The sequence below is a fragment of the Anarhichas minor genome, unplaced genomic scaffold, assembly GCF_050575085.1.
Source record: "Anarhichas minor isolate MPS153535 unplaced genomic scaffold, ASM5057508v1 ptg000049l, whole genome shotgun sequence".
Lineage (NCBI taxonomy): Eukaryota > Metazoa > Chordata > Actinopteri > Perciformes > Anarhichadidae > Anarhichas > Anarhichas minor.
The window spans coordinates 3,351,467-3,365,133 of NW_027466495.1; the positions used below are offsets into that span (position 1 = coordinate 3,351,467).

Sequence of the window (13,667 nt, forward strand, 5' to 3'; positions counted from 1 at the left end):
GCAGCATCTTGTGTCTGAGAGACAAAACTACAGTCAAACGAAGTCCCTTTTAAAGCTCTTCTCAAAACAGGTCATAAAGACAGGTCAACGGATCCAAATCATCTTGATTGAATAAAATATGATCATACTGCATGTATTATTCATTGTCCAACAGACAAGGTCTTTACAGAGAGGTCGGAGTCAGAGGAAGGCAAGAGAAAAGAGATATTTCTTAGTAAGACAGACCAATAAAAGATTCATTCATAATATATTGCAGGAGTAGGGTTTCTCCAAAAGAGCACAAATCTCTGAGCTCCAATATCAGCTTCAATATTCCCAGTAGCTTTGGACACACACACGCAGACACACAGAGTCCATGGGAGGTGCGTAGAAGAAGGATGAGACCTGTCTGGAGTGTTTGGGGTGGTCCAAGCCCTCTCAAGAGTGGCAGAGCTTTATAAAAGCCCATAGCTTCTGGCATCAGACACAAAATAAGTGTTAAAATATATCCCCACTCCCCGCCCATAGACCGAGCTTACATATCCATACATCACGCAGGCATGTACGCATTTTAAATCATTAGCTGGATCACTGGAAAGACAAACGCTTTTCTCTCGCTTTGCTATCGTCATCGAATCCTTGAAAAGATAGATGTGAGGACATACACAAACAAAACAAGAAAAGCAGCGGGGGGGGGGGGGGGGGCCTGTTTGAGTGCCTGAGTGTGTGTGCCAGACAGGAGCCACAGGCTAAGCTCATCTAGAAGGGCTTCACTCTACGGCTCCCTCTAATTGGTGTCTATTGCAGAGTGCCGCCATGCAATTGAGGGTAAAAACAGCGCCAGGCCTCAAAAAAACCTCATCCCCACCTCTCACCTCCCACCTCCCACCCCATCACTCCATCATCTCTGGAAAGCCAGTGAAAGATGGTGTTGGAAGAGCAGCTCCTCTACCGTACTGCATCCCCTATCATTATCCCAGTGAGGTCATTCAGAGAAGCTGATTGTGAGAAATGCTGCTCGTTTGCTTGTGGTTCAACCTGTAAAACCAGAGGCGCCACAAATCATAACCGTAACAGTGAGCAGTACATTCTTCACTCAGGAAATTAAGCTGTGCCCAATATTGGAGGGGTCAGTCGGAAGGAAATGGAAAAAAATCTTTCTGCACAATATTAATGATTTCTTAATTGATCAAATGATTGATGGATTTATATTATAACTGCAGACATTCACATTTGGCTCCATAGCGATGCCAATATTAATATCATAAATCACGGACGGACTATCTTCACGGACAACAACACAATGCAGACGTTTCATCGGGGGACAACGCAACCTTGTCTTTGGTCAACTAACACCCTGGCTCCTCCAAACAATGTTTTCTTCGTGGGACCTTCACTGTGCGCTACAGGCTCATCAATCTGGAAGCTTTAATGCTCCGCTGGGTCACCTTTCATTGTGATTTGGGTCAGGATTTAAAAAAAAAAAAAAAAAGCTGTGGACGATTCCAGGAAGTTTGCACGCATGTTGTGGGAGGATGCACATGCTTTAATAAAGCGCCAGATGCTGGTCGATACAGGACGTATAGATACAAGTTTTCTTTTTTTGTGAAAAGGTCCTCACCATTTCTATTTCTGACTTACAAAGTCCTACTGTCTGAAAAATATTGAAAAAGAAAAATGCAAAAGCCTGGAAAAACTCAGCCCAGAGCACAAAGTTTCACCGGTTCATGAAGCAGATTAGGAAAAACAAACACACACACACACACACACACACACACACACACACACACACACACACACACACACACACACACACACACACACACACACACACACACACACACACACACACACACACACACACACACACACACACACACACACACACACACACACACACACACACACACACACACACACACACACACACACACACACACACACACACACACACTTAAATCCTGATCCTTTAAATCGTTTTTGGCATCACACATGGGCTTTGACTATTTTTGCTGTGCTTAAAATATCAACTTCTCCAAATTCAGTGTCCGGTGTGTGCATCTGGTAAGCATCTTTGGAATTAATACCACGCTGACGGATGAACAGAAAAGGCCCTGTTTCTTGAAGCCTCAGTGGTTTCGGCGCTCGTGTTCGAAAATCAGAGAGCGGGCCGTACTCACAATCAGCCCGAGAGCAATCGTAAACCTCATGCATCAGCACTCAGAAGCAGAACCAATTACACCACAACCACAGTGGAGTTGTTGTACAATGGAGACGGCAACATGCATCTGTGGAAGACCACAAGGCCATGTCTTCTAAAAACGAGCTGCTTCTGCTTATATGAGATCTTTAACTAGCGTGGTTGTAGCCTCCGCCAACAGGCCAAGTTGTAGTTTGAGTCAATGTCTGACAAAATGTTGTCACGTCATCATTTTATCCTATTATACACAAATTGTCATAATTAGAACTTCCCTCATTCGTCCTGAAGCCTTCTGCTATATTTAAGCCCAACACCTTAAATAAAGGGGCTTAACTTAGCAGTGAGTGCGACTACAAATGGAGTTCACTCTGTCACAGAGTGGGAGGGCGCAGAAGTCAGGTTGGAATTAGGCCCATGTAGACGTTTGAGCCAAATTTGAGAAATTCCCTCGAGGCATTCCTAAAATATCGCGTGGACAAGAATGGGACGAATGTAAGGTCATCTTGAGAACATAATGCCTCCGGCCACGGCTGTCGTCAGGGCAGAGGCATAAAAAGAAAGTGTAATAAAAGGCATTCTGCTGATGAAGGGACTGAATATCTTCTGCTGTGCTGCTGGGAATTGTCCCATTGTTATACCGTTCGCCCGAAAACCTTCCATTGGATGCTTTGACTTTGTTTGGCAGAGGTCTTTATGTACTTTGGATAAGAACAGCTGTATATTTGCAATCAAACAACACAAACTCAGGTTAATTAGCAGTGAATCACATTGTTTTAAATTGTTTCAATAGGCCTTCGTCTGCTCTTGTGCGGTAAAGCCAAACGATATTTGGCGAGCTCGCCAGGCTCACAAAATAAAAGCTGAGTCAAACAATCATAAAACAAAGAGACGTAAAATGCAGCTATTCCTCAAAATAAAACTGCTCCCACAACATCTCTCCAGAGAGCTCATTCTCATGATTGCTAGTTATTTAACTTTGCCTTCAAACACCAGTGAATACTGGACTTTTGATGGGATTTTTAAAAACCTTTTTTGTGTCCTTTCAATGAGGAACCAGGGATGCAGAGTTGAGCACCGGGCTGAGGACCACAAAATTCTTCAAGACCATTTACAGACTGGCAAGCTCCAGTGCTTTGTGTGTGTGTGTGTGAACATGAGACGCGAACATGAGGTTGAATGAGAGACTCGCATGAATCTTTGCCTGCAACCTAGATCCTTAAATCACGCTAATTTGAAGTCAAAGGCTTACCGCCGCGTTGTGTAAAGTTTTGGTGTGAGCATGCTGTCTCGTGTTGCAAGCGCTGTTCACTCCTTCAGCTTGGAAGAGTGTCAGGGTCATTTTTCAATCTTGCGGTTTGTGAACAGATTACTTTCTCTCTCCCAGGGCTCCCTGAGAGCGAAAACCGTCTGCGATTGTGTGCAGGAGGGTGTGAGCTTGCATGTGTTTGCGGGCCAGCACACATAGACTTCGTGGTCTTGATTTTCTCATGTTTACGCTCATGAGTACTCACACCGGCTTGCAGTGATGGGTTCTCAGCATGCGAGAGAGAGAGAAAGAGAGAGCGAGAGAAAGAGAGAGAGAGAGAAAGAGAGAGACCACCACGTTCTCACTGTGCAGATCAAAACCTTCTTTGAATATGCCGAGAGCAACCAGAGATGTCGAGTTAAGCACCGGGACTTAAAATCCTTCAAGAATACACAACTTACAGACAGACAAGCTCCACCGTTGTATGCCCTGCAGGAGAACAAGTTTTAAATTACAAACAATTACATTCAAAAACAGCTTTTGCTGCCTGTCGTCCAAAACGATTACTGAGACTACTGAGCAAGGTGAAGGACACCGTTGATGATTATAGTGCTGCAAAAGCTGGAAAAATGCCTCGTTGGACAAATGCTTGAAATTGAAGACCCTTTGTTATAAATCTGGCTGTTAGAGCCTCTCTCTGATGTCGTTATAATAATATTCTCCTGATTTATTGTACCATGGGGAAATGTTTGGTATAGCGTGTGAGAGCCATCAAAAACTAGTGAGAGAAAACTTTTTCTCAGATGATTTTGACTTATCTTTACAAATAAATAATTGGACGTGACACACTATCCCTTGATTGATTGCTGAACGTAAATGTTTTAGCGATTACTTTTATTATCGATCGATCTGCCAGTTATATCTGTCTTTGTTCTGATGCCTTTACACTGTTCCTTTTGTCTGAAGCACAGTTCAAAACCCGAAAAATACTAATTTCACATATAATATGACAAAGAGAAGCAGGATGTACACACATTTGAGGGGCAAACCATCAGATGTTCCAGAAATTTCTTATTAACACTGACGAACAATTCATAATTTTCTAAAATAGTTGCTGGTCCGTTCTCCGCCAATCCTTTAAAAAGCGCTGAAATATATGTGCCATCTTTGGTTTTCTTCTTCAACACCTTTTTTTAAGGCACTCTTGAATTTCTTCAGATATTGTGCACAATTCGACGTGAGGTGTAACACACAAGTTTCATGAAATAGGTTCCCATTTCCATTACTGGACTACCACGGCATTGTTTGAGCTATGGTGGAAGGTCCCTTTAAACTGTAACCCACCCTGCTGTGCTAGACACACTGTAGCAAGCCAACTCGACAGAGAGAGAAAACCAGCACTTCATGGCTTTCCAGATAGGAAAACTGGAAGATGTGTATATTTGTTCTGCGACTGTAGTGTACATGCCCAGCTCACCACACAGAGCCATTAGAGCCCACATTACAGACCGGGATCTGTTTTGGGTTGCATCTTGCCCACTGCTTAACCTAAACTCTGCTCCGCATGGGTGGCAGGGATCCGTCAGCAGCAGCTTATTACTGCTGCAACCCAGGATAACACTGTTGCTAACACTGGATATTGGCTACATACTGCGGGCTGCCTGAGCCAAGAGCCCTCTACAAACACTTCACACAGAAGCTTACATTGGAGTGCCACTAAAGTTGGTAACTGCCACCCTGCAGTCAGTTTATGTCAAGTCACGAACCACACGGTAAAAAACAGCTCTTAAGTCCAAAGGTTTGGGTGGGGGGGACTCCCACCCAGAACAAGGAGTTGTTACATTGAAATGTTATTGTTTGGCTGTAATATTCTGAAGCAAAATCAAATTTATTTTATGACCCTCTTTTTCAACAAGAAGGAAACCACATTCATAGCAAAGGCCTTGACTGATCTCGCCCACCTGCCCAAACACAAGCAGAAGCAAAACAACAACGAAAGAAAAAGGCTTATTCGCACAACAACCGGAACTTGGAGGCAATTAGTGCATGCAGTGCCAAAACACAGTGCTAAGACCTCCAGACATTCCTGGATGAAACCTATTGGCGTCAACACGTCTCCATTGTACAAGTGCGTCCCTGCTTGTGTCCGTGCAGGCCTGCGTAAACGCCTGCCGAACCTGGAGTGGAACACAAACATCTGCAACAGGGAGTGAAATGTAAACAATTAGAAATCCATCACTTGCCCAGAAAACGTGTGCGTGTCTTCACACGCCGAGGAGGAGCAGATATCCTGCAGGAGGCGAGGACAGAAGAGCGTGTGTGTGTGTGTGTGTGGGGGGGGGAGGTTTCACCCGTTAATCAAAGACATAGTTTTGGATGCTGTGCATGAGCGAGGTGACATGCGATAGTGTTGAATTTGAAAAAAAAAGGGCGCAGAAATCACACGCACATGGATTCGACACGACACACGCGCATGACAGCAAATACAAACAACTGTGAGATTACATAAGGGTACGCCGTGCAGGCGGGAGTGTGAGTGCAACGGTAGCCAGCAACAGACACACACACACACACACATTTGTTATGTGGGTATTGTGGTGAGGTCTTACCCCTGGTGGTATTACCTCAGCAGCACCACTCCAGTACCCAAAGCACAGTGGTGTGACACCACATCAAGACACCACAGGAGACATTTCGATGTGGCACTGTGAGGGCCAAGGCTTCACTGAACACATGTGTTGATGGAATAAACACCGGAGTGAGAGAAAGATCTCCGGTCCAAAGCCACGTGGCTTTACACAACACGTTCACCAGCACTCAGCACTTTTTCTTCAAGAGCGCTGGGACCGAGCCTACGAACGGCACTCGCATGTGCCAAACACCAGTCAGCCTACGGACATATTTCGAGTGCAAGCTGTTTTCAAAATGGAGTCAGGGTATTTTTCTATGCAAAAACAAACATTCCTTGATCACTGGCATCACGAAAGCAGTTATTAACTCGCTGTTTGGACCAAAGGTCTCCCAATCCAGCTACAGCCTGAGCGGCTTGGCATGGAAAGCGAAGGTGTTTCTAATAAACAACAGAGTCCAACGCATGCAACCAGGACAGATCCAGAGGATTAGATTTCTCTAAAGAAAACAACTCGGAAAAATGAATAAATATGAGCACATGAGAATATGCTTTTTATTAACAGCGGGTAGAGATGAGTGGGAGCAACATGACAGCATGCTCAGTGAATGCTCGTCTGCTTCGCTAATGTATGCTTTTAGTTTCCCTGCGTGTAATGTATTGATTAGATAAGAGTGAATGCTATCTGTACAAGGGTTTTCAGCTTTCCATTTTTGATTTTGAAGAAAGAAAGATTTGCATATGGTTGTATAGCTTCAATAACTTGATCCAAGGATTTCTAGGTTAAAGGAGTAGTTCCACATTTTGGGAAATACGCTTGTTTGAGACAGATAAGATTGATATCACTCTCATCTGTCCAGTAAATATGTAGCTTCAGCTAGCAGCCGGTAAGCGTTTAGCGACAATTCACTCTCTCTTACCTTGCCCGATAGCACTTCTAGTGGTCACAAACTCCACAGGGTATCTTTAAGGCTATAAAGGTTACATGCACTGGCTAAAAGTAAGCATTTTTCTTCACATTTAAGCTCAAAAATCCCCTAAAGCTTTAACTTGAAGTGCTGTTAACACCAGGGGGCACAGCACGTAGTGGAAAAAAAAAAAACATAAGCCTAAACATCCTCTCAGCCTGCCAAAACTAACATGCCCATCCTTTTAATGAAGACAAATGAAGTGTTTAATTGTGCGAGACCATTGCCCTTTCCACCTGGCGCTCCACGCAAAACACAGCTGCCAAGACGGCGTGCAGCTGAGCGATGGGCCTCTCTCCCTCGGCCACTGAGCGCTCCCCCCCTTGCTTGCCACCCCGACTGGCCCTTGGCCCCCCACTCGCCTGACCTCAATTACTCCGAACCCTGACACCTTGCCAAAAGGCAGAACCGTCTTAGCACTTGTTCACCCTGAAGGTTTTTTAAAAGAAAAGAGGGAAAAAAAGCTCCAGACGGTTACTGCCTGAGGTGCAATTGAGCATGTAAAAACATTAAGGCCCAACTTGCTTGGCATGTGATGAAGTGAGAGAGGCAGAGAGGAAGACGCGCCTCAGGAAACATCGAACATCTTCACAGAAAGACGAGAGAGGAAGAAAAAAAAAAGGTGAGTAAATAAAACAACAATGCAAAAAGGATGTAACCGTCATGCCATGAGACGTGCGAAGACAGGCAAAGTGGAAGTGTCCTCACACCGGGCCTCAAGTCATTGCTGCAAAGTGGGGCTCTAATGACCGTCATTACCAAACACTTCACTGTCACAACCCATAATATCCTGGCTGCTATTGGTGTGAATAACACTATGTGTGACCAAGAGCAGCAATCAGCTGCCTGACCCTCAGTGGAGTTTAGGAGCACTTACAGAGCAAAGGAACTACTTAGAAGTACTCTGTGTACTTCTGTCTCTACTGCTGTACACAGCCGTTTGTACGTCCAACTCCTTTACTTTAGCTATATAGCTTTTTAGAAATAAAATAATTAGTAATTAGAGACCAAGTAAGCTGTAAGCCAAGTATTCTTTTACTTTAAAGCTGCACTAATCCATATTTTAAATTAGCAACTGATGACTAATACGATTATGGAGGTTAGTGCTGCTGTTGGGAAACTTCAATTTCACAACTTGAAACTTGACACATACACACACACACATCCGGTAAAAAACGGATCACCTCTCAGAAACCCACTTCTAAAGCTGTCTGTTGACAGGATGATCACATTTGCCGTCTAGACAGCAGCCAGCTGAGGAGAAAACCGTGTGGTGCGTCTCTCTTTCTATCGGCGATTTTTTTTTCCGAAAGGCTGTTTCCCCCGACTCTCAATTTCACTTTCCGACAAAGATTAGAAGTTTACAATACTCTGACCTCCATTCTTTTTCGCTTTCAAATCACCCCAAGGTTGGGCAGTCGCTGCCACCTTAGCTATACATCATCATCACCCTCGGGACGGAAAGTTAAATCTGAAATAAATGGCGAGACACTGCTTTAACCGTAAGACTTCTACGGAGATAAACAGTCATAGATTAGTTCCCTGCAGTTAAATTAATCTGACAACGCAATTAAAAAACATTTTGAAACCTTTTTTTGCAGGTTTTGAGTTCATTGCTGCTCTCAAAACTGCTGGAAAAATTCATTCATGGCCAAACAATGAGTGGGAATAGTCGTAGAGAGATTTATGACCAGCTTTTCTGTTTGTCTTCACAGTCTTACTCATTCAGTCATGTTACAGAGGAAAAATAAAAAACATTCTCAGACTCGAAGGCCAACATTTTAGCCATCAGACCCCCCACGCACTTTGATTCAGGAACCTCTCAACCTAATAAACTTACTTGATATTTGTTTATGAACGCTGACATCGTTGAAGCTCTACAGCACATGCTTGCCATCGCATAATAAATACGGGTTAATTTACAAAGGTATGTTAGGCCTAAGCTGTTAAAGACAGCTCCATTCCATCGAAGTATAGCTCGTGCTGAGGCTGCCAGGAAAAACACTTTCCTTCGGAGAGAACAATTCATCTGTGGCCCTCTTGAGGGACGGGGTAAAGGGTGCTGGGGAGGTCAGTCTTATTGCCCACCAACCGACCCACATGCTCATGAAAGTTAAACTAGAGAAAGCGAATACACTTTGGAGTCTGAGATCCGCCTCCTGGGTTGCTCGCTAATTAAGCTGCATTTTTCTTGGCTTGGAATCAAGCTTAATATTGAACCAAGATCCAACACAGAACAGCGCCACGGGCGAGACCCGAATCGACTTGAGTGCTGAGAGGAATCACAAGCACGGCTCCTGGGAGTCTGCAAGGTCCGCATATGAAGACATCACACATGTAGCAAAGGATGGCAATTCCGTTTAACAAAACCACCTTTTCACCTGTCTTGTCTTACAAATTAATGTGCGATAAAACTTGGAGGCTGTTACATCCTGTTTAAAAAGTTGATCCCGTAAGAGTCATCCCACACCGTCAGTCTCCCTTCGTCCTTTCTTTAGCATAATGGCATCAGATTTAAAAGGTCAAAGGGCAGCATTCTGTCTGTTCAACAGAGACAGAATATTGAATCTCCCAAAATGGTAAACTCTTCCTTTAATTTACAGAAAAAAGGTGAATGAGATACTCTCTCGCTACCAATGCACCTTTTTTGGCACCTGTGTGTCGATGGCAAAATAATGCAACCATATTCACTATAATGAAACCCAAAAAGAGCGACTGAGGCCTGGAAGGCATGAATACAGTACGTGGGAGTCGATATATAACTGTCTGTTTGTGAGAGGTTTGGTTTGAAAACCACTTGCTGATGCAAATTCAAAAATTTGCTTGAGGTCAGCGCATCATAAATCACACTGCTGCTTGGTTACAAGATGAAATCCAAATGCTGTAAATATAGCCGTTTGTGGTTTATAACTACAGTACTCTAAGCATGTACCACGGCGCTTACATTCTTGACTTCTGATTGTTTTTAAATGCTTTTTCCATTAAGTCTGCCTTTGGGATATAGAAGAGACATGTAAAAAGCAAAGATGGCACAAAACACTGGCAAATATATGTCACTTGGTATGACAGTTAACATGAATATTACACTTAATAATAGAGAATGAGTCCAGTACCAGAATGATCTCTGATCCCCTCTTAAAACTGAAGAGGACCTCTGGCCGCCGCCGATCTGTAAGGCTATCCTGCACATGTGAATGTTCAAGTAAGCCCTCGTGATCCTCAAGCGTGGAGGCTTGTGAAAGGTGTAAGCAGGACTTTTCCCCTTTCACCCGATGGAGGATGTCATACATGCAAGAAAGTGCATGTAAACCGGAAAATCTGAGTCAGGTCGATAACATAATGTCCTCACAGCAAATAGACAAGTTAACCTCAAGATAGCATTCCTGATGATAACGTAATACTGTTCAATTTAAGAGATCCCTCTCAAACTGCACCAGGACCAAAGAGATAGGCCAACCGGACGTCGGCAGCTCAACCCCTCCCTCCCACCTAATTAGATAAAACATCTGGGTGAGATATTAGCTCAAGAAAACTGCTACGGCCGGGACTCGTGTCTCATCAAAGGTGATGACAGAGTGGGAGTAATGCAATGCACAAAAAAAAAAGAAGCCACCCCACCCTTGAATGTGTTAAGTGCGTGTGTTTGCCTGTGCGGCCCTGTTTCACATCAAGCTAGGTCAGCCCGCCCTTCACTCCCAGTGTCCCACGATCATCATTCACTTGTGTTCATTACTGAGGTGCAACGTGACAGAGATTTCACTCCTCTGGTGTGGTGCGTTACGTAAACACACCGCAATAGATTAATTGGCTGACATCTCAATTTATTTCTTATTTAAGTTATAAAGGGGGGAAAAAGTTAGCAGGTGGAAGTTCACCAATGAACTTCCAGTGACTTCCAAGTTTTGTTTTTTTAAACAGGGACTTACAGGGTCTTCTGGTTTTTGGCTGGCATCATGGAGAGGCTCTTCCGCAAGGTGGTCTCGTCGAATCAGAGTGAATTCCCTGATGAACACTGCGTCCCCATCGTTGGCCCAAACTACAACCTGAAAAACAAAGAATCTTTCAGAGGTGTCCTTCAGGTCAACACACCACCTTTCGACGACAGACATACGCAAAAAGAGGCAGTGTGACGCAGCCAGAGGAGCATTATGACAGCTGGGTGTTCACGATGAGAACTAAAGAAGTAGTGCACAGAAAAATAACACAAAACCATGTTTTATCACTTATTATTTAAGTATGGGTCTTCCATATGGGGAAAAAAAGAAAGAGGAACCGAATACAGTAAATCAGAGCCCAGTGATGCAACAAGCTCTTTGTTATTCATATCGTAGTGTTTCCACCGGACCATGCTATTTCACCACTCTGGAGCAATGGTGATGGTGGGAAAGTAAGTGTATTGTAATAGAACTTATGTTTCTATTTGCAATCGTTGAGTGAACATTATGTTTTGTTTTTTTCTTATTTTGGTTAGTGCTCTCAACTGCACGTCCTTCTTGATGAGGGGAACCGTTACGGGCCCTGGGGGAATTCACAGCAGAAGAGATCTGATATCAGAAGACGAAGTAACATAGCTCTTCGGGGAGACGGGTGGGGGTCGAGGTGCATCATGGATAGGGTCCATTAGCAGCACAACAGGGCCCGCTTTCTCCAGGATGCACAAATTCACAGAGCGGAGGCCCTCAGCTATTCTCCGTGGGTCATAAACACTCTGTAATGACCCGGGTCAACTGCCTGCCTCACGGGCTTTTGCCAAGGCAGAGCGAAGCCGAGCAGGAGATGTGGGTTTGGGGTACTTAGGGGTTTTTCGCATCGTAGGGGGTTGCAGATTTTTAGTTTTGGGACAAACTGCAGCAAAACTTACACCAGCTTTGTGTGGGAAAGAGCCACAGAGTGGACTCTTAAATAAGACAAATCAAACACTCAGCACCGCTTAGCTGCAGTCACTTACACTGTGTAAGGCATCTGTAACAACACATAAGTTACTGCAGCAAAATGTGGGCAAAGGCCTACTCAGATGACATAGATCGTAATGTACAAGCACACTTTTGTGGGGTACGGATGTGCACATGTGGCAGCTGTTGGGCTACGACGTAACATTTTAGTTTGTCTGTTTCTTTCGTATTTCTTTATGTATCTTCCGGCGCAGACTGAAGACTCATCTGTTTAGAGTGCAACTTAGCTCATAAAGTAAAAAAATATATTGCTTTAGATAAAAGAGTCAGCTTAACAAACGTAATGTTGGACTGTTTATAATTCGTCACCTGCAAAGCGGCTGTGTGTTGGGCTCTGCAAGTGTAAAAACTGTGAGAAACTTGTAAAACACACTGCTGGAATTTAATACAGCATGTGTTTCTCAGAATGACTCAGCAGTTAAAAAAAACAAAAAAAACTTCTAAACTATATACCCCACAGACTTGAATGCATTTAGCATGGGAAACTAAATGAGTGATATGAAAAACCTTTCTCATAATACGGCCTACTATTGGGTGCCTGAATATAACATGAGATCTCCGCTGAAGCGTGTCCTTTCTGCCATCGATGCTGAAAATGTCAATGTTGCACAACTACAAGCCAGGGGTAAAGCAAACATAAGTCATGCATACAATTATCAAGAGAAGCTTTGCTGATGTGTGTGTGTGTGTGTCGGCTAAGATGTGCTGAAAACCACTTAAGTCACCAGATGTCCTCGCTCAAGGCTAAATGGAGGCCCGGTCGAGATGAACATGCCGATTGCTTCTTTCTCAAGAGAATTTTTTACACCGTCTGCAGAAATTATTTTCTCACCCTTTTAGTGTCTTAACACCAGACAAATCTGACAACCATTTCCTTGTCATTCTGAAGTTTGCATCCATCTTCCTTGAAGGCCGTGCGATACGCTGGAACCAGGCTGAGCCACAGGCTAATGGTGCATGACAGCTACACTCGCACTCGCTGCCGTCTCAAAAGGGGGATCTATCAAACCCTTCTCCCTAAGCTAACAAACTAAACTGGCTGTCCGGTGCCAATGTCAAGCATCCTGCACACCCCCACTGGACCATTAGGACCTGGCAGGGGACTGGATATTTCAAAAGAGGGTGCAAAGTGCTGGGTCACACTATCGTGTAACGAAAGGGGGTTGATGACACTGACAAAATTCATTATTTACGTATATTTTTTAACATATTTGCTGCCTGGATTGCACCCACTGATATTTTTATTTGTACACAATACAGGTAGTGTGACATTCCTGTACAAGAGAGACATTGTAGGCAGGAGGTAAAGGGAAATGTCACAGGTTTTGGTCAAACACTGAAAAATGTTTCACTGTTTGCAATAGCAACACTAGCAGCGTAGCTCTAAGTCCACTGCTTTGGTCCAGACTGAAATGTCTGTTGAATGGATTGCCATTCAGCGTCCCCAGAGGATAAATCCTCATGACTTCGGGGATCCCTTGCCTTTTCATCTAGCACCACCACGCGGTCAAAACGTTTGGTTTTAGACTTTGCGTTTAAGGCCAATTAGCTAACTGCTAAAGAGCCACATATTTCCCTCAGGAGTTGGTGGGTAAAGAAGAGTAAATATTGCACTTACATTTGCCTGGAAGCCAGGAACAGAACTCCAAATGAATGCTAATGTTGCTACATATCTGCTGAATGTGTTTATAGG

The 13,667-nt window shown here is 43.9% G+C and overlaps 1 protein-coding gene across 1 annotated transcript in view; it reads right to left on the reverse strand.

Annotated features, from left to right (window-relative positions):
• The window catches only part of LOC142971686 (ADAMTS-like protein 1), a 49,777-nt gene extending 37,945 nt beyond the window's left edge, over positions 1-11,832 (reverse strand). The window contains exons 1-3 of the mRNA XM_076112304.1: positions 11,763-11,832; positions 11,509-11,540; positions 10,949-11,065 (exon numbers count right to left, since the gene is read on the reverse strand). Of these exons, the coding sequence (XP_075968419.1) occupies positions 10,949-11,065; positions 11,509-11,540; positions 11,763-11,832 (219 nt within the window). The remainder of the gene's footprint in view (positions 1-10,948; positions 11,066-11,508; positions 11,541-11,762) is intronic.
• Positions 11,833-13,667: the final 1,835 nt, after the last annotated feature.